The sequence below is a fragment of the Hemibagrus wyckioides genome, linkage group LG22 (assembly GCF_019097595.1).
Source record: "Hemibagrus wyckioides isolate EC202008001 linkage group LG22, SWU_Hwy_1.0, whole genome shotgun sequence".
Lineage (NCBI taxonomy): Eukaryota > Metazoa > Chordata > Actinopteri > Siluriformes > Bagridae > Hemibagrus > Hemibagrus wyckioides.
The window spans coordinates 11,963,826-11,990,131 of record NC_080731.1 but is presented as its reverse complement, the minus strand read 5'-3'; the positions used below and the strand labels follow the sequence as shown (position 1 = coordinate 11,990,131).

General features: G+C 37.2%; 4 protein-coding genes across 13 annotated transcripts; 1 reads left to right on the top strand and 3 right to left on the bottom strand.

Annotated features, from left to right (window-relative positions):
• Positions 1-240: 240 nt before the first annotated feature.
• LOC131343735 (long-chain-fatty-acid--CoA ligase ACSBG2-like) lies at positions 241-9,801 on the bottom strand. 10 transcript variants are annotated; one of them, XM_058375646.1, is made up of 15 exons: positions 9,644-9,801; positions 8,266-8,345; positions 7,826-8,139; positions 7,063-7,340; positions 5,978-6,066; positions 4,987-5,107; positions 4,739-4,819; positions 4,197-4,346; positions 3,904-4,071; positions 3,473-3,654; positions 3,129-3,362; positions 2,514-2,731; positions 2,187-2,326; positions 1,777-2,020; positions 241-1,113 (listed from the first exon to the last, which is right to left on the bottom strand). In XM_058375646.1, the coding sequence occupies exons 2-15, from the start codon at positions 8,316-8,318 to the stop codon at positions 1,037-1,039; spliced, it is 2,349 nt and encodes a 782-aa protein (XP_058231629.1). In that variant the 5' UTR covers positions 8,319-8,345; positions 9,644-9,801; the 3' UTR covers positions 241-1,036. The 10 variants fall into 10 exon arrangements, with proteins under 10 accessions (XP_058231629.1, XP_058231634.1, XP_058231630.1 ...); XM_058375651.1 differs by having other exon boundaries at positions 7,826-8,136; XM_058375647.1 differs by lacking the exon at positions 9,644-9,801 and adding an exon at positions 8,442-8,559.
• Positions 9,802-12,071: 2,270 nt separating this feature from the next.
• On the bottom strand, positions 12,072-16,430 carry hint2 (histidine triad nucleotide binding protein 2). Its single transcript, XM_058375663.1, has 5 exons — positions 16,271-16,430; positions 15,911-16,051; positions 14,544-14,648; positions 14,366-14,438; positions 12,072-14,237 (listed from the first exon to the last, which is right to left on the bottom strand). The coding sequence occupies exons 1-5, from the start codon at positions 16,403-16,405 to the stop codon at positions 14,146-14,148; spliced, it is 546 nt and encodes a 181-aa protein (XP_058231646.1). The 5' UTR covers positions 16,406-16,430; the 3' UTR covers positions 12,072-14,145.
• A 1,955-nt stretch (positions 16,431-18,385) lies between these two features.
• Positions 18,386-21,425, top strand: mrps30 (mitochondrial ribosomal protein S30). Its single transcript, XM_058374306.1, is given in 5 exon segments — positions 18,386-18,956; positions 19,041-19,186; positions 19,296-19,401; positions 19,976-20,152; positions 21,018-21,425. Coding segments are annotated over 5 exon segments (1,260 nt in total). The 3' UTR covers positions 21,278-21,425.
• A 339-nt stretch (positions 21,426-21,764) lies between these two features.
• On the bottom strand, positions 21,765-25,995 carry emb (embigin). Its single transcript, XM_058374307.1, has 8 exons — positions 25,841-25,995; positions 25,546-25,608; positions 25,153-25,342; positions 24,585-24,673; positions 24,211-24,338; positions 22,941-23,229; positions 22,836-22,860; positions 21,765-22,125 (listed from the first exon to the last, which is right to left on the bottom strand). Exons 1-8 carry the CDS (start codon positions 25,941-25,943, stop codon positions 22,059-22,061), a joined length of 954 nt encoding a protein of 317 aa, XP_058230290.1. The 5' UTR covers positions 25,944-25,995; the 3' UTR covers positions 21,765-22,058.
• Positions 25,996-26,306: the final 311 nt, after the last annotated feature.

The following is a 26,306-nucleotide window of genomic DNA, read 5'->3' as shown; positions in this document are numbered from 1 at the left end:
TTTTTTTTTTTATTAATAGACAATGAGCCTGAAACAGGTTCAGCAACTATGACTGAGAGTGCAATGCGATCTGATTTCTGTAGAGTCTAGGTCTTTATATTGAGGCAACACAATGCCTTTCTGTACAGATCCACACGACAATGTGAGAATGTGTACATGAACATGATCTCCTTCTTCACCTGCACCTGTTAACAGTCAACAGCTTCTAGGTAATGAATAAAGTGTGGAAATATGGAGGCATTAATGAAACACAATTCGTTTTTATTTAGAGTTCTTGTCAAAAAATATAAAATCATTTGAAAGTACATAAATACATATTGAAGAGAATTTACTGTGCTCATTTCTTTCTTATACTGAAAAGAGTTAACAGGCGATTTAACAGTGTAGTGAAATTACATCTGTCAGTATTAACTGAATTATAACATGGCATGACATACAGACATATTATACATAAGATATAGATAATAAGCCTTACTTTGGAATTTGAACTTCAAACTGTTACCCTTTGGCTCATTTCTTACACTCCTATTATAATCAATGGATCATTAATTCTTTATATATGAAGCTCTTTACTATAAATTCTATAGACAAAAAAAAAGTATAAATAATTTATTCAAGATGCATAAGAAGCTTGCAGGAACCAGATAGTATGATTTGCTTGTAGTTTTATTTCAAATATAAACTTCAGTGGCTTACCAAATGCTATCTGCAAAGAAAGAAGCAACCTGAGGCAGTTTTTAAGTAATGAAAATATTGCCACAGATACAGCGAGTTAATACAAGTGTGCAAAGTTATAGGTACTAGGTTTAGCTATGATCAAGGTTACAAAAAGTGCAAGGAGCAGCAGAAAGTGCTATACACACATGCGTAGATGCGTTGAGGTGAGAAAGGCACTCCTATTAGTTGTGTACATGGTGGAGTGATGAAAAGCCTGCGCTCTATTTAACAATGCAAAGAGAACTGGATCTGGATTATTTGGGGTTTTTTTTCGTCCAGCTTACCATATCCTCAACTCAAATGAGCAAACGAGAGTAAGTTATGCTTCATAAAACTTGTCGATTTCTTCTTTGTACATTTTTGAGACGACTGGCCTTTTGAGCTTCATAGTAGGACCTGAGAAAGTCAAACACAGGGAAAACAATTTCTTATGAAACTTGTAAGACGTTCCAGTTAATGTACTGGCAAATGCATTTAAACTCTAATATGAGTAATAATTCTAAATGCTTTATAATAAATCTGGAGACCTTTAGGATAATTTATTTTCCATTCAGGCATTGTATAATGGTTTTATTAATTGATTTATCTTCAGTAACTGCTTTATCCTGCTCTGGATCTCATGCTGGATCTGGAGCCTATATCTCTGGAGTACTAGGGATAACCAGTGCATCAAAGGGCACCATGCACATTCACATACTAATTCACAGCTAGGGGCAATTTAGTATAGCCAGTCTACCTACTGGCCTGTTTTGGGAGAAAAACAGAGAATTCAGAGGAAACCCACATGAAACTCCTCACAGACAGTAACCCAGACTGTGATGAAGAAACCCATTGTACTGTAACTCCCACAATATTTTTCATTTTATTTTTTAATCTCTATACTGACAGTATTTGCAAGCTATTTGCAAACTGCCTCTGCTTCAAGCATTTCACTGAGAAGCTCACTTTTTATCTATAATTATTTGATTTAGCATTTGTTTTAACTTCTTACAAATCTCTGGCATAATTAAAATATGAAACATAAAAAACATAAGCATTTACTAATGAATAATTCCTTACCAAGCTCTCCTCCAGATATCGAGAAGTCCTTTGATAAAAGTGTCCACTTCTGGACCTTCTGAGCATTAGATGTGGCCTTGGCATTAACCCGGTCTATACCCTCCTGGATGACTTTGTAAATGGCTGGTTCTTTGTTGTTGATGATCTCTGACACTTTGCTTGCCATGACACCATGATGCCTGCAGAACTCTATAGCCAATGGAGTCAGTTCATCTGTGGGTTCTCCATTGTCATCAACCTTGCACTGTAGATTACAAAAGGTTTGGCTTTCAATTTTGTGAACGAGAGCTTAAAGATATTATATTTATAGTTATATTTGAAGCTATTAAAATTAAAGGAGCCATGATAGGTTTTTCTCTCTATATCAGATACAGTTCACTTTCAGAGAGCTCTGAAATTAATGGTTTTACCTTGAGAGTGAGAAGCATGGAGAGGAATTTCTTTTTGTCTCCCACCAGCACGGCATTGCTTATGATGGGCAGCTCCTCCTTGACTAAGTCTTCAGTGGGGACAGGTGGGATGTTTTCTCCTCCAGCAGTGATAATTAGCTCTGTAAAGAAAAAACAAATCATGTTTTAGTTTAATAAGCAAGAGTAAAACCAATAACATGTTCTCAATATATAAGTAAATTAAGGACTACAGCTGTAGTAATTTCAAAATTGGACCTATTATTCCGACAAATTTATTCATAGTAAAGAAAGCATCAGGCTAAACCTAGCGTGTAAGCATTTTTTTACCTTTTATCCTGCCGGTAATGTAAAGGAAATTATTTGTGTCATGCTTTCCCAGGTCTCCTGAATGCAGCCAGCCTTCTTCATCCAATGCCTCTGAGGTTTTATCAGCCATGTTCAGGTAGCCCATGAAGACGTGACGGCCCCAGAAACACACTTCCCCATTGCCATCTGCATCTGGCTTGTCCAGCTTTGTTTTGCAGCCCGGGATCACCCTACCACAGCTGTGTGAAAATATTGAGATTATATAAGAGATTACATGGTATATGGTGGAATGTAATTTGTAATAGGTAGTTTAGAAAATAAATTAGTAAGATTTGTTTTAGCATTGAATGCATATACAATTTTTTCATATTACAACACCAAAATGATATATGGTGCTTTTTTTAAACCATAAAATTGTTATCAGATTTTTTTTTATCAGACTGCATGTATGCAAACATGTTTAGTATGTCAGGTTAGACTTTGGCTTCTTCAGCGAGTTAATTACCAGGTTGGTGCATCAAAAAATCTAACTGCCTCTTACCGCTCTTTAAATTGTAAAATTGCCCTACTGTGGACATAAAACAGGCAAAAATAATAATAATAATCCATCTACAGGAAGTGAATTAAGGGACAGACCTCATAATGCGGTAGTTGTTAGAGTAGGACACTGTGTGTGGGCCTGTACTCTCACTCATGCCATACAGCTCGAAGATAGGGATGTTCAAACTCATGAAGTATTCCAGTGTGTCCTTAGTGATTGGTGCTGCCCCGGTAAAGCAGTGCTTGCAACGATCCAACCCAAGAGCAGCACGTACTTTCTTAAAGACTATGCCATTAGCGAGTGTGAAGCCCCAGGGCACTGACGGATCACTGGAGATCAGAGATCAGAAGAATTTTATACACTTTTAACATATATCTGTAAAATATTCCAAACTTTAAAAAATACTTCTTATAAGGTAATAATTTATGCCATAACATACTTGTTCATTGCATTGTAGCTGGCCTGAAGTCCTATACCCTTGGCCCAATCTGCAACTTTCTTCTTCATGACTGAAGACTTTGCACCAACATCTTTCATTGCTTCCTGCATCTTCTCCCACACACGTGGAACACCCAGAAAGGTTGTGGGACGTGCTTCTCTCAAAGTGATGGCCAATGTACCCTACAGAGACACAACATTCATCCCACTTCCATTCAGTCTGGCATAAAACAAGTATGCTACATCTGCACTATGACACTCATGTATGATCAATGCCATTTCTTAGAATATATTTTTGTACTTCGATATAATAAAGGATCTAGCTTCCTTCTAAAACTAGATTCAGTTAATTATACTGTTTATACTTCTTGTATATTTGATCTGCATTTATAAATGCATTTTAATAAATACAACACTAAATGCAAGACTAACCTTCAGTGCATCTGGTTGGGCAAAATAGGTGGTGCCTGCAAATCTAATGGCGATCCACATGTCGTTCACTTGGGCAGCTACGTGACTGAGGGGCAAATAACTCACTAGACAATCCTCTCCCTCCTTCAGACTGATCATCTTTCCTGCTGCATCTGCAATCCACGTGATCTGATCAGAGAAACGACAACAAATTACATCTGTATTAATTAACCTAATTTCTTCTTTTGAACCTAGCACCTTATTAACAATTAGAACCAACGATGTTATGTATCAGATCAGTCATGATAACGTACATTGTCATGACTGAGCATAACCCCTTTAGGGTTTCCAGTGGTTCCTGAAGTGTAGATAAGGGTGCAGCATTCGTTAGCCTTCTGACTGCCAATTACTGCATCCAGCTGAGCATCTGATATCTCCTCCCCAACCTTCATAAACTCAGTCCACTAAAAAAACAGATAATTAATCAGATATTTTCAGATATATCAGATATATTTTCAGACCTCAGACATCCCTATAAGCATTAACAAACACCACACCAAACATGTGTGTGATTTGTTAAAGAGATTCCATGCATGCCAAGGTCATAGATCAACATCAAGATTAAAATGATTTACATAGTTGGCACATAATGAGCCATTTATGTAGCAGGTAAATAGTAGAGACATCACTAGACATCACTAGACTCACTAGACATCTTCACTAAAATGTGGCTAAAGGTCATCTACTTTTACATAAGGAGGTTATTTGTCTCACCTTGAAGCTGACTAGCCGGAGATGTTTTGTACGGGTATCTGAATTACATGCCTCACTGCGAGTAAAAAAAAAAAAATCCTACCGTGTAAATATTTGGTATCTTTTTCTTCACTTCGCCCTTGTATTGAACAATTGCCTTCAGATGAGGTAGTTGATCTTTAATCTGAGAAACAAACATTTGGAGCAATTTAACTTTTATTACAGTTGCAGTTAATTTTTCACAGAATTGCATTTTATTGTTTTGGTTTTCCCCAATACAGTTGTAAAAGGTCTTTACTGATAGGGAGAAATTGGGCTTCGTTAACTGTAATGCATTTATCAGCTAAATACCTGGAGGATTTTTTCTAGTTGTTTGTCATTTTCAACCACTAAAATGTTGGCTTCGCAGTTATAAGCAACATAGTGACAGGCTTCTGGAGAGTTGGTGGTGTAAATTCCAGCAGCAAGACCTCTGAAGAACAAAACCATGATCTTTCATTACTTTTTCTCCGACCACATGCTTTTTTCATATTTTCATATTTCATATTCAGACGTTTTCATATTTTAGCTTATGCACTTGTATGCAACAGTTCTATAGGCACCCATACCAAATTGCTTATTTTGTTGATCTTTAAAGTGAAATGTAAAGTAAACATAAACGTAACCAGTTTTCTGCAAATGTTAAAGCACAGTTACTTTATATTTGAATAATATAATTTAAAAAAAATAAGAAAGAACAAAACTAATTATGATGTGCAAACATTGCTAGTCTTGGAAGTCAGTACTTAACAAGTAAATTTCACAGCTTGCAAATGTCTAGTGTGGTCAGCTATTAGTCTTTTTTTTATTCTTGTTTCATGAAATTTCCACCACTTTTTCATTCAGATTGCTTCTAGTTCTAGTTAACGGTAGACTTTTAGGTATGCTTTGTCCTGTTTTAGAATCTGTTTTCTATTCAACTTCAAATTGTGTCACATTTGCCTCAAGAATTTGCTGATGTTTACTGAAATCCATTTTTACATCAGTATGTGAAATTATTTCTTTGCCTAATAGAAGCATAACAGATCCACCCCATGCTTCGCAGATATCAGAGTGTATTTTCATGAAATGCTGCCCCTTTTATTTCCTCAAAAGTCCCTTCGATGAATGTGGTCAAAGAGTTGAATTTCAGAAGGGTTTAAATGTCATCAGTCCACATCATGTGTTTCTAAAATGTGTCTGGTTTATCTATGTTATCTTTGGTCAGGGTTGCCCAAACTCTTGCATATAAATCTATGTCCAGTAGACAAAAGTGTTTGGACAAAGAAGCATGTGTGATTATAGGATAAAAGAAGTACAGTACCCTGCCATGATGCAACCAATGTCTGCGATGAACCACTCAGGAGAATTGAATCCCAGAATACCAACACCATGGAAGCGCCCCAGTCCCAGCTACAAACACACACACACACATACACACACACACACACACACACACAGACACACACACACACAGTGATTATTATAGGTCTAGAAACATGCTCAAAAATTACAAACTGGAGCTTTTAGACAGAAAGGGATATGCGCGTGAAGCCTTACATTATTCATGCATTCAGAGCTAGCAGTAGAAAACCAACGTTTAGAGCTTGCTTGAAACTAATACACATCTTTGAACATCTCAGCAATTTATTCATGAAAAGGTTTTCAATGAATTTGATTTTTTCTGGTTTATTTGTTTGTAATTCGGAAGTAGGTATGCAACATTAAGGCTCTAAGCCCTGATTGATACACCCTAACCAGGCCACTATGTATACTGATATCAATTTATAGAATGTTAATTATCAGACAAAAGAGAAGCTAAAATTAAATGGCACAAATAGTGATAATATAATGAAGAATTTCAGTATGTTGTGAATAGAAACCATAGTTGAAGTGAAGTCATAGTTAGTGCGTTAAATGGGCCACAGAATAGTTTCCATAGTTTTGCCATGACGCTACAGGAAGAAAAACTGGTTGAGTTAGTCTATATAGACTAATAGCAATGAAGCTAGTAAATCCGGTGGTGATTAATAACATTATTTTAAATAATGTCTGTTGAGCACTGAATCCATAACAAATTATGAACTGTATCTACCTTTACTTATATATAGGATATATTTTAGATATATTCTATATATACTGCTGTAGTTAATAACCTCAGTTCTAAAGAAAAATTATTTTTATCTACATTGTGTTATTTCTGAAGACTTCATATCTACATTTCCATACTGTGCAGGTCTTGCTGCTTGCACATCTGCGATATAGCACAAATTCCTGCATCTCTGTATAACATTACTATTTTTCTGTAGTTGCACACATTGGATATAGACATTTATTTAAAACTGTATTCTATATATAGTAAGGAAGGTGCAAAGCAATGGAAGATATTCCATTTTATTATTCTCATACCTTAAGAAAGCTCTTTGCTGCAGCTCGGCAATGCTGGTGGTACTCTTTAAAGGTAAGTGTGGACCAAACACCGTCCTGCTTGAAGCATAGGGCTGGGTGATCTCCAAAGTTGTCCACCGTCCACTGGAACATCTGATGGATGGTAAGAGGAGGCTCAGAGCCTGGACCAGACTCATTCATCTTTAGCTTCACTGCTTTGTCCCTTGTCGTACACCAGTACTGCTCGGCTGGAGCCAAACGCACTTCGCCTGTAATTCGGATGTATTCATGATTTTCTGCTGGGTCAGAACAGCATCCAGGACAACAGTTTGGCATGATTAGGCTCTCAAAATGTTTTTCAAAAGAGCATGAAAAAAAATGAAGCTGCTACTGCCTCATACCTCTCATATATTTCTAACGTAGCTTAGTTAGAGGGAAGTCCATGCTAGAGTTACAGGAAGGACATGGAATGTAGGTGTGTCGCCAAGCTACACAAATAGGCTTGTTAAATTATGCACGTGACACATGCACTTAGATAATAAGGATGTTACATAGTCCTGCAAATGTTAGTGTTAAATCCACAATGATGGAGAGCAACACTAAATATATAAATAATAAAACTATACTTTTTGTTCATTTGAATGACGACGTGTTCATCCAAGCAGGGATTCGAACACTGTGAATGTTTGATCTAAATCTGCCTGTAAATCTACTGAATGAGAAGAATGTCAGTGTTTTTTCAGTTTTGATGCAAAGATTAACAAACATAATCTCTGAATTTTACCTGCAGCCTGCAGCCCTCCTACTGTAGCATCAACTGCAGCTTCCTCAAACCCCCTGACAGAAGCTTCCTCATTGTCAATGATTATATTAGACAATGTATCTGTTTCCACCTTCTTTGAAATCTCCGCATTCACATCCCCAGTTGGACTGTCAATCCCGGAATCATCTGATAAACTGATTTCCTTCACCTTGTCCGCCACAGAGACCATGATATCGTTTTCGGTTAAAGAAGTCATACAGGTGCCGTTTAGTTGTGCTCTGGAGTCTTGGAGTGCTTGCTTTTCTCTGAGATGGTGCTGAGTATCTTTTATACTGCTGGCAGCAAAATAACAAAAGAAACATGACTACCAACGTTCACTTGGAGACAAACACGTGACATTTAATCCATGTTATTTCTTTAATTGTTATGTACAAATTAGACAAAAACGCAAGTCTACGTACCTCTCTGAATTATTTTCCAAGGTGTTTGAAAGGTTAGGTCCACTGACTGACATTATGGAATGGCTTTAAAACAGTAAACTCTTCAAAAAATGAAGAAAAAATGCATTCATTAGTTAAAAAAGATCCAGCCTCAACAAAATATTTGCAAAGTTCACAGTTAGGATAAAATATCAGACCAGATAAGTTATTACGCTTAAATAATAATGCTCAGCTTCCAGGTTTGTATCTCAGTTATCACCACAATACTAGCAGACTTCATTTCAATGGTGGGCTTTTTATGAGAGCATCTTGTTGCAACACACTGGCATTATGTGTTAAGTAAACCAATGAGTCGGGAGCGGAAGTGTGTTGAAAGCATGGTGCTAAGAGCTGGCATGGGGCATTTCACTGTCAGCAGTCTGCCTTTCACCCATATCTGTTCACCAGATTACCAGGATTTCATGGATTCAGTTCAAGGATTGTGGGATAATACGTGAGCATTTTCTTAAAAGCAAGTTCATATGGTTGCATGGTCCTATAAACCACAAATCCTAAACCACTGGTGCCATCTAGAGACTTTTCGAGCTAATGCAATCATAGACGAGCAAAAAATGAAATACAGAAGGTTTTAAATGCAAAGGTTGTGATCTGATTACACTTTGGACAGCAAGGGCACATATTTTTGCCCATGGTTTAACCAACCTATTCCCATTGCAGAGGTGGGTCTGTCACCTACATCCTCATCACCAGTGTGAGAGGGCAAAAGCACAAAGTTCATCATTACAACACTGGTGTGGCAACATCGAGGTCTGCTTTCCAATGAACTTTTGCACAGACTGCTACATGTCATGGACCACATCCCACTTGCAAAGTGAAGTGTAACAGCAAGCGCGTGCAGAAAAGGAATTATTATTTTCAGGGTTTCATAATGGTTCACCTTCTGTAGGTATGGTCACAAATTGTAGATGTTATTTATTGATACAGATACTGGGCTTATGTTATTCAATCTTTCAGCTGGTATATTATATGCATCAAAACAACCGTCATACTACACCATCCTAGAAAAACCTGTCTTTTGTTTTATAACCACAAAACCACAGATGATATCGTGCCATGAAGTATATACAGTGTCAACATTACCGAATAAGCCTTCACTCTATACGACACAAAAGAATAATTTGCTGCTATTATTATTATTATTATTATTATTATTATTATTATTATTAATAATAATAATAATAATATCATCATAACATTTAATATGTAATAACATTTAACGCATCATCGTTTCTGAGAATATATCATATAAATATACCTTTAAATAAATCGGCGTTTAATTTACAGACAAAAATACAATTTTAATTTAATGGATAAATAAAAAAACATATACAGTACTTACAGACAGGCAGATTTTCTCTCGCAGTGCTTGTATCCTGTATAAAGAGCTATATCTACTAAACACTTGGTTCAGGTACACGCTTGCGGGTTGTGGAGAGAGACAGAGTAAATTATTATCTGGAGATTGTGGGATCATTTGTGAAGGCTGCCGGGATCATGTGACGTGGTCGCGTGCACAGGTGATAGCAACGGGATGTCCACAGGTGGCATGCTATTTAGTAAGGGAGTAGACGTCACCATGGCGACGCATGCAAACTCGGTGATGGGCGGCGCGCCAGGTCAGCATACTGTTTAGTAGGCTATAGGGTGAAATCTGGGCGACGACGCGTGGTGCATCTCCCACTGCACACAGAAATGTTTCCGTTTGCTCTGCACAAACTTATAAAATCAAGTTGCTATTCTAATCTTTACATGAACTGGAAGAGTTACAACATAACATGATCTATAATTATATAATTTAAAATTATAAAATGAAAGGAAAACACTGCAACAGAAGCAATCAGATGATCATTACTATCACCTAATGGCAGTTATATACACCGATCAGCCGTAACATTATGACCACCTGCGTCATATTGTGTTGGTCCCTTTTTCGCTGCCAAAACAGCCCTGACCCTTCGAGGCATGGACTCCACTAGGCCCCTGAAGGTGTGCTGTGGTATCTGGCACCAAGATGTTGGCAGCACATCCTTTATGTCCTGTAAGATGTGGAGTGGGGCCTCCATGGATTGGACTTGTCTGTCCACAGATGTTCCATTAGACTGAGATCTGGGGAATTTGGAGGCTAAGTCAATACCACAAACCCGCTGTTGTGCTCATCAAACCAATCCTGAGCCATTTTTGCTTTGAGGCACAGCACATTATTCTGCTGAATGAGGCCACAGCAATCAGGGAATGCTGTTTCCTTGAAAGGGTGTACACGATCTGGACCAATGCTTAAGTAATTGGTACGTGTCAAAATAACATCCACATGGATGGCAAGACCGAAGGTTTCCCAGCAGAACATTGCCCAAAGCATGACACTTCTTCCCTTAGTGCATCCTGGTGCCATGTGTTCCCCAGGTAAGCAATGCACACGCACCCAGCCATCCACGTGATTCATTGACTGCTCTGCGACTATGTAGCCCCATATACAACAAACTGTGATGCACTGTGTATTCTGACACTTTTCTATCAGAACCAGCATTAACTTCTTCAGCAGTTTGAGCAACAGTAGTTTGTCTGTTGGATCGGATCACACGGGCCAGCCTTCTCTCCCCAGGTGCATCACTGAGCCTTGGCTACCCATGACCCTGTCGCCGGTTTACCACTGTTCCGTCTTTGGACCGCTTTTGATGGATACTGACCACTACAGACCAGAAACACCACACAAGAACTGCAGTTTTGGAGATGCTCTGATCCAGTTGTAATTTGGCCCTTGTCAAACTCGCTCAAATCTTTACGCTTGCCCATTTTTCCTGCTTCTAACACATCACCTTTGAGGACAAAATGTTCACTTGCTGCCTAATATATCCCACCCACTAACAGGTGCCATGATGAGGAGATAATCAGTGTTATTCACTTCACCTCTCACTGCTCATAATGTTACATCTGATCGTTGTATCTTACTGTTCATTTACAATGACCGGGTTGTGCAAAACACAAGGTCTTATCAGGAGATAAGGTGCAAGGCGGAGAAGGGAAATAAAGTGCAATCCAAAGCTGTCCTGATAAATATACACACATGGACAAAATTGTTGGTACCCTTCCATTAAAGAAAGACAAACCCATAATGGTCACTGAAATAACTTAAACCTGACAAAAGTAATAATAAATAAAATTTTACTGAAAATTGACTGATGAAAATCAGATATTGCTTTTGAATTGTGGTTAAACAGAAGCATTTAAAAACAAAAAACAAACTAATGAAACTGGCTTGGACAAAAATGATGGTACCCTTAATCCTTATGAAATGACAAAATACAAAGTGAGCTTCAAACCCTTTATTCTGTTGACATTAAGGCTGAGGAAGGATGTTTAATTTTAGTATCTGATGCTATGACCTAAATGAAGTAGGTTAAAGGTGTGTGAACAGATATGTTTACATTTGTACTACACTTTGATTTAACTAATGATACTTTTACATTTTAAGACAAAATCCCACTGTAGGAAGATTGTTTCATAAATATGTGTCTATTGTACTAGAATATATCAAGAAAGTTGGTCATAATCCGACTTTATTGCACGTCACAATTACTACACTGTCAGTATGCAGCAACAGTGGTCCCTGGGGATTTTCCTAGATCTTTCTATTATCAGGCTAGAACAGTATGCTTCTTTAGAAGAATGCTTCAGTAGCTTTGTGGATATCAGGTTATGTGATCAGGGTTATTTAAAATCTTGTGGAACACACCATACATCAATTCAAGATTCATCGTAGTCATGTGATTTCCACAGAAATATCTTTATTAATGATTTCTTTCATGTATCAGTGGATTTTTTATATATCCACTGCAAAAATAAAACAAAACAAACAAACAAAAAAATTCAAGGGACATGCACATCATCATGGACTCAAACAAGATACTCAGTTTTGCATTATATAACTATATCTTTAACATTTATGTTGGATACTGGACATGAATTGAAATGTATTTTCATTCATAAGAATGTTTTCTGTATATGTGGGATATAATGAAGCAGTAATGTTGTAGCATTTAAAGCAAAAATAATGGCATAATGTACTTTTCCTACTCAAACTACAAACAGTGGCTATAAGAGAAGAGTCAGTGGTAAAAGCTGTGTGCTGAATAACCCTGGCTGTAGTTGTGATTGTAATCCTTAACACAAAAATCTATTTAAAGTATAATAAAACTTCAAATATTCAACAAACAGTGGCTTTGCAATTGCATGCAATCGTCTTCAGTTTAATTACATTTTATTTGAATATTGTTTAACAGTGTCACAAAACAGCTTTACAGGAATATAAAAATTCCAAATAAAAATGTATATTTATCTAGCAAGCCAGAGTTAGGAGAAAAAGAAAAAAGAAATCATCCATGAGAGGATATGAGGAAGAAACCTTGAGAAAAAACAGACTTTCCTCCTACACCCATCGTCATCTGAGTGACACCAGACAGTGCAAGTGAAAATAATTGGGGTTTTTTTTATAGCTGCACACTATGTAGTCAAGTGCAAATGTGTAACCAGCAGAATGTCTGAATTCAGTATAACACAAATTTCTTCCTGCCAAAGCCATCAAATATTCAATGACAAAAACCTGAGTGCAAAACTGACCGCAGCAACAGCAATCCAAACCCACCTCCATGGTCAACAAGTAGACTCTAGTACAAGTAGACAGGTTGTACATGTGGCATCATCCTCAACAGTAGTGAGCAGCCTCCAAATGATGAGACTCCAAGCATAAGCAGGGCATCAGAATGGATCAAGTAGATCCAAAGAGTCAAACCATGGTATCTCAGGAGAATAATTCTTGAATTATGATTCAGTATTTCTACTCAGAAACCAATCAATATTTTTTAATGGTGAATTCAGAATAGGTATTATAGTGAATTAATTCTTGTGCACTTTTGAGGCCCTTAACAAGGAAATGGGGCGTCACTGTCATACTCCAGGCTAAAGATTTACTCCTAGGATTAATTATTAATTCTTACTCCTGACTAAGAGTTTAATAACACATTTTTGCCCAGATTTATTAACTAAGGGTTTGGGTGGTTTTAACTGGAGTTAGAGGAATTCTCATAGTTCTTATACCTGCCAGTCCAGCACTGTAAATGGAGCTACTACTGGGCCTTGAGCTACTGTAGACTTGTACACCTCAGCTGATCATTTCTGTGCTGTATTATTGCCTCATGAGTACATGCTGAAGAAGCCAAAAAAAATAATGTATTAAATAATATACAATAATAACATTACTTGGGAAACGAGAGCTGAAGTGTTGTAGAATACTTGAAATCAGAGGAAGCTGAGGGTCAAATGCCTTAATATCATTATACATCTGCAGTCATCAAGATTATTAATAATGAATTAGTTGGCACAGTGGCCTTGTATGGGGTTCAAGGACCGGAGAAAATGGCTGAGCACCAGGGCTAGCTTGGTGAAGGTTTAATGGCAGAGAAAACTAGGTCAGGGTAAAATGACTTTTTGCAGTTTAGACTTGTGGAGTGACATATAATGCACCAATAGCAACTTTCATGATAATATTAACTATTAAGCAGTGAAGTTACATCACATGTTAACAGTGTCCATACAATTTAGAAATCATAAAGTGAAAAGAAATTAAAAATAAAATTAGAAATATTTAGTAACCATAATCCATTATTCTCCAATCCACCATTCCCATTTTCAAAAATGTATTTACTTTATTATTACTGTGTTATGCTGTGTTATCTATGTTTTTTTTTCTTTGTTTATATTTTGTAACTAGATTTACATTTATTAAAATTGAATATATGTATATTCTCTTCATGGGGAAACACTAGTAAATAGTGAAAAAATAGTCATCTATCCTGGAGGCCATTGCATCTGTCTCCCTCCAAGGACATGAACATGCAGGTGATACACAGACTGGGCCCCATGTTTCCCATCATTTATGACTGAAAGAGAAAAATATAGTCTGTTAACATTATATAGGCCACAAATTTAAAAAATTAACATTAGAATTATTCTAAAACATACAAAATATGTAAAAAATAATTGGTTATGCTCAATACTACAAACATACCTAATCTGTACCCATCACTTAAGCCTTCTTTCTTTGCCAGGTTTTTTGCTACTACCAAGAGATGTCCAAGAAGCTGAAACAAATAAAAAAATATAAAAAAAGTCAAAACACGGATGTCTTCAGAGTGATTGATGCCACAAAATGAAAAAATAAATAAATAAATAGAGCATAGACAAACCGGTGCATCATCATCATGAGCTTCACTTATCCTTGGGATAGCAGTTTTTGGAATAATCAAGAAATGCACAGGAGCCTGGGGACTGATGTCACGAAATGCTAAACACTGAAAGAGATATTACAGATATTACAGCAGTACATTATCTGAGGATTAAGAATCGAAGAAGAGGAAATAACATGGCTTCAATAAATATGAAAATACCGCCATTGCCAAATGTAAAACAGTAACAGGTATATGTAAAAATGTTGCAAATCATTTAGACAGCACAGATGACCAGTCTATCCAAATACTGGTTGGCTATCATACATTTAAGGTGAACAACGTTTTCTGAACACCACGCAGCTGCAAATGTGACACAATTAAAATAAAAGAAGGTAAATAAAATTTGTTGAAAATTCGGAATAGAAGACAAAATGCAGTGAAAGATTAAGAAATGAGAATCAGATGATCCTAAAGAGTAAAGTTTGTTTTCACATTAGAGTGGCAAAGTGGTGGCCCTGGTTCAATCCCAAACACAGGTCACTATCTGTATAGAGTCTGGTATCTCCCCATGTCTGTGTGGATTACTTTGCTGTGTGAATGCTTGATTGTGTGCACAGAAAGAGAAAAGCACAAGGAAATACACTTATATTGCCAAAAGTTTTGGGACACCCCTCCATATCATTGAACTCAGGTGTTGTTTTTCAGGGGTTGGGACTCGGCCCCTAAGTTCCAGTGAAAGGAACTCTTAATGCTTCAGCACACCAAGACATTTTGGACAATTTCATGCTCCCAACTTTGTGGGAATAGTTTGGGGAAGACCCCTTTCTGCAGTCTCCATTCAATTCATCACAAAGGTGTTCTATCAGGTTGAGGTCAGGACTCTGTGCAGGCCAGTCAAGTTCCTCCACACCAAAGTCGCTCATCCATGTCTTTATGGACCTTGCTTTGTGCACTGATGCGCAGTCATGTTGGAACAGGAAGAAAACTGTTCCCACTAAGTTGGGAGCATGAAATTGTCCAAAATGAAGCATTAAGAGTTCCTTTCACTGGAACTAAGGGGCCGAGCCCAAACCCTGAATTCAATGATTAGGAGGGGTGTCCCAAAACTTTTCCCAATATAGTGTATGTAGGGAAACATTGAGACGGTGTGGCAAGAGGATAAGATAAGACCATTTGTCGATTTTCTACCTCACCAAGGGCATTTACCTGCACGGGTGCAAACGTGCCAATATTGAAAAGTTTTCACATTTGCTTGTTGACCTTAAAAGCTTTAGGTTGATAAACATGTACAGGATTTCTGAACTATTGTTTCGTATAAATAGCATTATAAATAATTAATTTATACATTCTGGCACACGGAATTGTTCATTAAAAACTGAAGTTACCTTGTTATCTTCATAAATTATGTCTGCAGGGATAGATTTGTCAATTATTTTAGAAAATATGGTCGGAGCAGGACTTCCATATTTCTTGCTGGCTTCCTTCGCCAGGTGAACCTCATCCTTGTGTGAAGAGAGGCAGAGGCTCTGAGACACACACACACACACAACACACACAACACACACACACACAACACACACACACACCACACACACACACAGAGGTAAACAACACTCTGATACTGTGTAACATTACGAGCTATAACTGCTAACACACTCAGGGTCTCAGTCTGAAGACTTCCTACAAAAATCAACGGAAAGTAAACCGGAAATAGTAAGCGTGTATATATGCGTTTATATAAACACCTGGATCGTTATAGCACGTCGTAGCAAATTATACACAAAAGGTAAAGAGAGGACAGGTCTCTGTATAACAGCGCGCAGGATCATTGCAGACTTTAAACGCGTCTCACTCCGGTTCGCAGACCACCGTGCACGCATGCGCAGTTAGAGCGACGTCATGTGACATTGAGGCAAAGGTTCCTGGTCAACCTTGAGTTTTGGAAGGAGTGGAAGAGTGCCTTAAAACTCTCTAAACTTCTGTCAACATACAGGGATTCCCGGAAATGTCATTTAATTTGTGTATAATGTTTAGTTTATTTATTTATTTATTTTAGTATTATTTTGTTTATTATATGCTGCTTATTAATTTATTGTTAATGTGTTTAACAATGGAAAGATAACATTGCCTGTTTGTTATTTGAAGGTTTAATAAAGCGTTTCAAAAAATGGTGGAATGTTGTATTAATTCATGGATTTTAATTTATTTATATTAACTGAAATAGCCTTTATTTGTCACATATACATTACAGCACAGTGAAATTCTTTCTTCGCATATCAGACATGATACTGCACCCTTAGAGCAGAGAGGGTTAAGGGCCTTGCTCAAGGGCCCAATAGTGGCGATGCTGGGGCTTCAACCCCCGATCTTCCGGTCAACGACCCAGAGCCTTAACCACTTGAGCCACCACCGCCTGAAAGAAACCTGAGACACCCTGAAAGAAAAGGAAGATTCCATTTCTTTACTGTTTAGTTAATATTTAGAGAATTGTTATACCGATTTATTTCATTCCATTTTAAATATAAAATCTCATATAAACCAGTCAACGTTTTGGGAAGTATCTCTGTAATATTCTTTATCCCAAATGGTGCTCTGCTAAATTCAGATCTGATGACTAGGCATCACGGCATCGTGAATTGTCATGCTGGAGGTAGGCATTATTAGATGGGATCACTGTGGCGATAGAAAAATACACATGGTCAGCAATAACACTCAGATAGACTATCCTCAATGCTGATCCACTGTGCACCAAGAAAACATTAAAACATTCCACCACACCATTGCACCTCCACCACCATATAAAGTGTTGACACAAGGCAGGTTGGGTCAATGGAGGCCAAATTCTGACCAGCAGAAATTAAGATTCATCAGAGGGGATGAATTTATCCAGTCTTTAACTGTGCAGTTTCTGTTTGCTCACTGTAATTTTGGTTTCCTGTTTTTGGCTGATGGGAGTGAAACTCAATGGTTTAATTATTTGCTGTAGTTAAATGTTGCCCATTTGCCTCAAGGTCTGACATATACATTTGGAGATGCTTTTATACTCACTAGTTGTTTAGTTTACTGAAGCATTTTTGTAAGATCAAACTGGTCGGGTAATTCTCATTTGTGCTGTTTTTCACACCATTCTATGTACATTCTAGAGACTGTTTTCTGTGAAAATCTGAGGAGCTCAACAGTTTAGTGTGGAGTAACTTTACAGAGTCCTGACCTCATCCTGACAGAACATCTTTGGGATGAATTAGAGCGGAGACTGTGAGCCAGACCTTCACGTCCAAGATCAGTCTCTGACCTCACAGGTGCTTGTAGAGAAATGGTAAAAAAAAAGAGATGAAAAAAAAAAGAAAAAAAAGAGATGAAGCTGTTATAGCTGCAAAGGATGGGCCAACTCTATATTACATTCATGTGCACATAAAGGCAATTTTGGAATGGCTCTCAGTCTCCGCTCTAATTCATTCCAAAGGTGTTCTATCCTAACTACCAAGTTCCTCCACACCAAACTCACTCATCCATGTCTTTATGGACCTTGCTTTGTGCACTGGTGTGTACAGTCATGTTGGAACAGGAAGGGGTCATCCCCAAACTGTTGAGAACATGAAATTGTCCAAAATGTCTTGGTATGCTGAAGCATTATGAGTTCCTTTCACTGGAACTAAGGGACCGAGCCCAACCCCTGAAAAACAACACATGAGTTCAATAATTTGGAGGGGTGTCTCAAAACCTTTGGCAATGCAGTGAAAGTTCTTCACGGTCAATCGCTGTAATTAATATGCCAGTCCAGTTGGTGGCGACAATGCAGCAGATATTAGGTTTGCCAACCAGCGTTAAAACTGGAAGAAGAAGAAGAACTATCGAGCTGCATGGGATAAAAAAAAAACATGGCGACTTGCAGTAGATCGCCCTTGCAGTTGTTTTTATCAAGGCAGACGTCGCGTGTGATCTGCACCAGAAATGTCCAAGTTAAAAGTGCAGAAGCGAACCCGTTATATCCACCGATTTTACCGTCTCGGACAGCTAAGAGTAAATCAGCTAAAAAGCGAGTGTTACTTGAGTTCTTCGACCAAGTACGGACATTCGAGCCACAGGAAAAGATCAGAGCTCTCACCCGCATCCAACGCATGAAATACGTGGTTCATCCTCAGACCCCGGCTATAGGAGCGGATAAATGGTACCAGCATTTCACCAAGACGGCGTATCTACCAGGTCTTCCGGAGAAGTTGAGTAATGGTGAGATAGAGGACGCTGCGCTTTCTGAGCTGCGCTCCACAGTGTCTGATGCCCTCCTGCAGGAGCACTGGTACATGAAGAAAGGCAGGACATTCATTTATAGAGAGCAGGAACAGTTTGTTTCACCCTTTTTGATGAACGCTGTGTCTGGGCTTATTGCCTCTTTGGCCAGCAGAAATCCTGTGCTCCAACTGTCTAATTTAGGTAAGTCTCCGTAAACATCAACATGCTTTATGAATCTCTTACATCCAGTAGTGTACTGAGATACTGGGGTTGGTCTGATTACAGATCAGTCTCCTCATGTCAACTTTTACTGGTTGAACGGAGAGAGGACTATTCCAAGAGGACACCGGCGTGGCAGAGTCGAGCCACAGAGGTTCCAGATTGATGACCGACCTCACAGCCAGATACGCATCAGGCAGCAGCTACCTGAGGTACAGGTTTTCTCTGCACTCACTTAACTCAGTGTCAAATTCTACAGCACACATGCAACGTAAGATCAGCTGTATATGAAACAAAGATTCGGTGAATCTCTTTCCGTAGTTTGTGCCACTTGAGACAGATGTAGCTGCTGAAGTGCCAGAAATCCAGTTAGCTCCTGATTGCCTCCCTTTGTTCCGAAGACAGTATGACAATAATATCTCTACAGGTGTGTATGCCTTCAACGATCATATACAATGACAAGATGGATTTGTATATATTTGTGTATATAATGTTCATACAACAGACTTCTTTAGAAATCGTATTACTGACAACAACATGAAATATTTATATTTGGTACATCCCCTTTTCACTTAAGTGCCAGTGGCATAGACTCCACAGGTTTGTGAAAAATGTTCTGTGTCAGTTATAATCCATTTTAGATCAAATCCATCACACTGTCATGTGAACACATGGTTCAGTAGAAGAGATTTGGCATCTGACCTTTTGTACAAAGCAGTTAATGGTCAATATCACACATTCAAACCTAGAAATAGTGCAGAATCTTAAATACTAAATATTTAAAATAAGATATTGAACTTATACTTTCTTAATCGTAAATATTTCAGTTATGAAAACCTATTCTGAAAACATTCAGTTTTTAGATAAAGAGACAATACCAATTTTTTTAGTGTAGTCTCAGGTTTTTAGAGAATGTGGGTATGATTTTGTGATGATTTTGTGTCAGTGTTGTGCCAAACTGTGCAACCGTCTTATAACTGTTTTTTTAACCTGCATCATAGGTGCTAAACTGCAAGACCCATGCTGCTATGGTCACACACAGTTCCACATGGTCCCCGATCGTTTCCGCAGGGACAAACTGATAAAGAAAAACCTCTCTGAACACATTGAAGTGTTTTTGAGGGCCAACGCTATTGCGAGCCTCTTTGCCTGGACAGGAGCACAGGCCATGTATCAAGGTGAGTTTATATAGCACTTGTACTTCTTATTACACTGCATTCATTTTGATGTTGCAATTATGGGAATTGAAGTCTTTGTATCATCATCATCATCAGAACCATCATATCAGCTTTCATGTTAAAAAAGTACATGTAATATCAGGACCTAACTCTTATGTTTATTTCAAACACCGTTTTTACAATGTAGTAAATCATTTAGAGCAATTTATTTTTCTACATATACCCTTGTGAAGGTGTGAATGTCTATAGACTAATCCTTCTATTATAGCATGATGTGTAAAAATAAATAAATGAATAAGATTTGTCAGACATTGATTACAGTCAGTGGCATACAAGTTTAATTGAATTGTTGAATGCAGTTGTTAAATGAACCTTTTTTAACAAGCGATCATAAAACCAGTGACAGTAATGAGTGAGACCAGGCTTCTAATCATCCCAGTGTACAGGAAATGACTTACCACCTGCCAGTTCCCACCCACAAGCCAGCTCTCACCTATCATATGACAGCCACATGTGGATGCTAGTACACTCCAGACACATAAAACCAGCCAACCACTTCTTTTCAAAATGCTACTCATAGGGCAGTGTAATATACTCAGAAGTAAGCTCAGCTCAGGTCTACCTTCTTATACAAACATGAGCTCCTAGACCCCATGATTAGCTGGAGTGACTGTGATTGACAGGGGAAATAAAACATGATTTCTCTTTCTTCTAATTATTCTCTCTGGGTTCCAGGCCTTGAATTTTTATAAGCTTTCATTAGGTTTTTTGACTTCTTGACATTAATGAGAATAATATTGACCTGATCAAGGCCCAACAGCATGAAAATCATATGCTTAACGCTTCATACTCCTTTCCTCTCTAGGCTTTTGGAGTGAACAGGACGTGAGCAGGCCATTTGTGTCCCAGGCTGTGATCACAGATGGCCCGTACTTTTCTTTTTTCTGCTATCAGCTCAACACACTGGCCCTGAGTTCATTTTCCGTTCCTAACAACCCACGTAAGAACCTGTGCTGGGGCACAGAAAGCCTGCGCCTGTACGACAAGGTTACGGATGGAGACGTGATCGGCTGGAATGATGACGTGTTTAAGCTTCTTGTACAGTTTCTGCTGAACAAGCCATAAATTAAATCAAGGGTGTGGAAATATGGTGGAATTTTTCCTAATAAAAAATTAAATATAATATAATATGCCACTGTGTGTTGCAGCTGTTGTTTGAAATTGAGACCTGTGCAATTTCAATGTTCACAATAAATAAATCAGTGTAATGTAATGACTGGGTTTGGATTATCGTTTATATTTAATGTAATTTAAAAACATGAATAATATTTTAAAACCTATAAACATATATGTAATAGGTTTGGAGAGGTGGGTTATTGCCCTTTCTCAGGCCGTCTACATTTTGAGCATTTGAACAGCATTTGCTCTTTTGACTTTTATTCTAGTAATGTGTCACTTCACTTCAGACATTACAACCGTCATTTAAAACAACATGCACAACCTAAATGCTTCAGAGATCATCTTTATCCAACCTGGAAAGTTGTGGAGTTATTCTAGATTAGACTTAAGGCAAACACCATAAACTTCACATTACAGAGAGAAAACATCAGGACAAAAATTTATAATCTCGGCTTCTGTTTATTATTTATGATTCATATACACTTTAATATTGCTGTAATAAGTTGTAGTATTGCTCATGAGATTCAAACATAGAGTTCTTGATTTATGTACACAGTGTTAAGTTTATATACACTGTTATAAATGTAGCACCCACATTTCTTCCAGAGGATATGTTCTTTTCTTGTTCTTATAACTTTAATAATATGAAAGTTTTATGTAGCTTAAGTATACTGAATGTTTTGGATAATTTCAAACACCATGTTTACTAATGAATGAAACAGCTGTGTTAGTGCTCCACTTTTCTCTGCCTGGTTGTGGTCTCTCCATCCTCCATGGTGTTCTCCTCCTGCGTCCTATCATAGACAAGTAATATCATTTGAATAATGTGTAGACGAGACACGCAGCATACACACATTTCCAAGCCTCAAACAGCTACACATACTATAGATTAGCTATAGATGCTATATGCTATGGATTAGCATTAGAAGGTTAGTTTTTACAGAATTTTAAGGCACCCATTAGAAATGTGCTTCCTGTTCCAGGATACCAGTGCATGTGCACACTTTCTAAGACCTTCAACAAACTCATGAAGTGAATATATGATTTAGTGTTCGATATAAATTTTATATAGGTGTCTTGTTTAAATTTGGCATCATCAGCCAGGTTATTATGATACCGGGATTTATATAAAATATTATTTCATCTGGTCACTTAATACCTGGTAGAGAAAGTGTGTTTAATTTGCTCACTGCTCTATGATCAAATAATGATCTCTGTGCTATAACACCTTCAGGAAACATAGTCCTGGAATTTTTTTTATCAGGTTTTAGTTAAATTATTATTTATTATTATTATAATATTAAAGGTTTGACATTTGGAAGCACATAATTCACAAAAAATCAACATTTCCATCTGTGAAACTGCACAAATGGGATATTTTTATTTGCTTTATTGAAAGTGCATAGAAAGATGTTTAGAAATGTTCAACATGAAAGCTCCAGACATCTACAAAGATATTATTGTGTTAAACAGAAAGCTATATGCAGTCATTAGATATACTTACAATGTATGTTCATACAGTCCGTTCTCTGTAAAGTTGAGAGAAGACAATATTTGTTCAGGCATATAGTTTTCTGTTAATTGAACACACTTTATCTCTTTAGCCTACCTGTGGTTCCAACAGGACCTTTCTTTTTCTGACTCTGTCTCTCATAGAGCAGGATGAGAGTGACGAGGATGGCGACTTCAACAGCTATAGCCACGAAAGGCTTGAGCGGCTCAGAGAAGGACAGAACTTTGAGGATCAACTGCGAATCACTGGGTTTGATGTCGAAAACTGCACTGCACATGTATTTACCCGAATCTTCCTCAGTCAAGTTCATCAAGGTCAGCTTGGTGATATTTTTGGCTAAGATGATCTTGTAGTGCGTGGGATCAGAAGTGGCATTGATAAGCCCCTGAGTAAGAGATATACATATTAATCATTTTTGATTTGTTCATGATTTCTTCAATACTTACTATAGTATAACAGATAACAGATGACCTCTCAATTATTATTGAGGACAACTTTCTAAAAGAAGGGTATCAAAATAAGGTGTGAAATTTAACATCTGCAGATATTGAAATACATCTAATTCCATCTGTCTTTATTAACACATTGACTGATTGAAATTGCTCCATGGAAAATAGTTGAAAATGTTGTGGAATGTAAAGCCAGCTGTCTGTGGGCAAAAGTGTGATATGTATTTCATACTCAGGAAACTTGAAATGTCTTGAAATTCAAAAGTCAAATACATTAAATATTTAAAGTATGCATTAGACCTGCATTACGTACAAGACTATGCACATGCATGTATGTTTCAAATAATTATTTCATTTATTTGAGCAGAATTTTATTAGGTATATTGCTTTTAAAAAATATAGAGTTTATTTGAGTAAAATATAATTTACTGCATACATAAAAATGTTTTACTAAGACAGGAAAAGATTAAGGGGACTAATATTTAAATTAAGTATTACCTTGTGTGTAAGAAAATTAAGTTCATATTCTGTTTCATTTTTATACCATTGTCTAGATACCATATAAAATGAAAACAGTATATGGGTCAGTGTAAACCCATTTGGGTTGGTTTAAATGAACAACTAATCTTACTAAGTTAAATTAACCCCACACATGTTCTATCTAATATTTACCAAGCTGTATGTGTGAAAGTTTTTGCTGCATATCCTTGAGTGTAGCCTAATCATTAGAGCTGAATGAATCTAATCCAAAATTTTCCTTAAAATGAGATTCTATTCTTTAACCATACAGGTATTTGTGTATCCAGTTTGTTATTTAAAACTGAGTCTAGGTTATTGTACAGTGTTGAATATTGTACAAAACTTTTCAACCAACCTATATTTGCTTATAGAGAACTAACGTAAATGTACAACTTTACCTTTTCACTGCCATTGGTTTTGTACCATTCCCAGGTGTTGGGTGTGCGCTTGATGCCACACTCCAGTACAACTGTATCTCCAACATAGCTCACTATAGGCCTGTCTCGCTTGTCTTTAATCGCAGGCACTACTCAAACCAAACACAGTTCAAAATATTATTAGTTTTATTAAATTCACATGTTGTTCACAGCAGTTATGCACACTGTAACATTAACATTAACAGATTTTCTTTGAATAATGTAACTGATTCAACACACTGGTCAGTAACAGAGTATTTGCTTGGTCCTACATTCCAATTCTGATTTAAGAAGAGGTAACTCAAGGTTAAATAGTGTTAGGTTTTCAATGTGAAGTTTGCTTTTTCAACACATACCTTTTAAAACAAAAGTAGCTTGTTTCTCTTTTCCCAAATAGCTGAAGATACATGAGTAATTTCCTAGATCACTGGCCTGGATGTTAAAGCTGAAAAAAATTATATAGTGTGATAATATATAACTGGTATTGATCACTTCAAATATAGGGCAGTTCTGTCTAATCTAAAAAGTGTGTATTATATCAGGAGAATGCTGTCTGCTGGGTAACTGGGTATAATAACTGTATACTTAGAAAACCTTTAAATGTGCAATGGTTGAGATTTAAAAATAAAAGTTATTTATTATGTTTTATATGTTCTTTTGTGTCATAAAAGCATGTGGTATGCTGTTGTTCTACTCTGCTTGCAGAAGTTATTAAACACCAAGTACAATGATATAAGCTAAAAGCTTTCTCTCTTTGAATTTATATACTTTATGTACAACATTTAGTATCCTAAATCACTGTTACAACCACCTGAAACAGTCCTCAAAACAATAAATGAGTTCATAATGATGTGATTACATTGGTTAATATAATAAATTACCCAGAAGCTTTCAGTTGAAAGAGTTAATCGAATTCATACTTACATCTTTTTAAGGATATACTGTTCATCGTGCCTGTAAATAGTTTGTTGGGAGTTTTCAATTTTATCGGCATCTTTTCTCCAGAAGCCGGTTATGTTTGAGGGTTTACTTGGGATGTCAGTCAGGTTACACAAAAGCTCTACACTTTGGGGTTTCAGGATTTCAACTTCTTGAACAATGACATGACTTTGACCTGTGTGTTGAAAGATTACAGAGCAAAATACATATCTAGAGAGCAACAACAACAATAATGAATGACAATTAACATTTAATACCATTTTCTATGCTAAATATAAAAATATATACAATTTAATTACTTAGTAAATACTTAATGTTTAAGTCAAATGTAGATGATAGAGCTAAATAAGTGCATAGAACATAATAAATCCAGTTTACCTTTATGTACTATAGTCCTTCGTGATGTAATAGCATCATCGGTCACTGGAGAGAAGGTGGTCTCTTTATTTAAAAAATGACACACAAAAGGGCAAGATGTTACAGATTCACTTCAATGTCATTCATATTTCATAATCAGTTGTAGATTAATGAATCCAAGGTATTGTGTCAAAAATATCATCATGTAGACATATCAGTTCACATACTTTTAACCTACTAAATTTAGAAGGTCATAGCATCAGACACAAAAGCTAAACAACCTTCCTCAGTCTTAATATAGATACATATACTTTACTTGTGTTCACACCTTGCCAGTACAGCAAAACAAGAAACAAATGCATAGCATTCACATTACAGCTTTCCTTGAAGCTCTTCTGTGTTTGTCCAAACGGAAACATTTCAGTGCTCCCTTGTCCGATGCAGGCCTGTGAGACTACTGCACCTCTGTACGTGCACACACACACACACACACACACACACATAGACACATACACTACCTACCTCTGTCACACTCCTCCCCCCTTCTCTCTCTCTCTCTCTGCAGCCATGGTGACTCGGCAGCAGTGGGATCTGCTTGTTTTAAATGAATCATGAGGATGGAGGCAGCCAGCTACAGCAGCTTGTATCAGATGATCCTGCAGCAAGCTCACGTTACACAGCCTACTGCTGAGGAAAGAAGGAATTTGTTGTGGAAGGCCTTTGGGGAATAATGGCGCATAATTACAAAACTAAATATACTTCCGATACCGGTGGGCTTTATA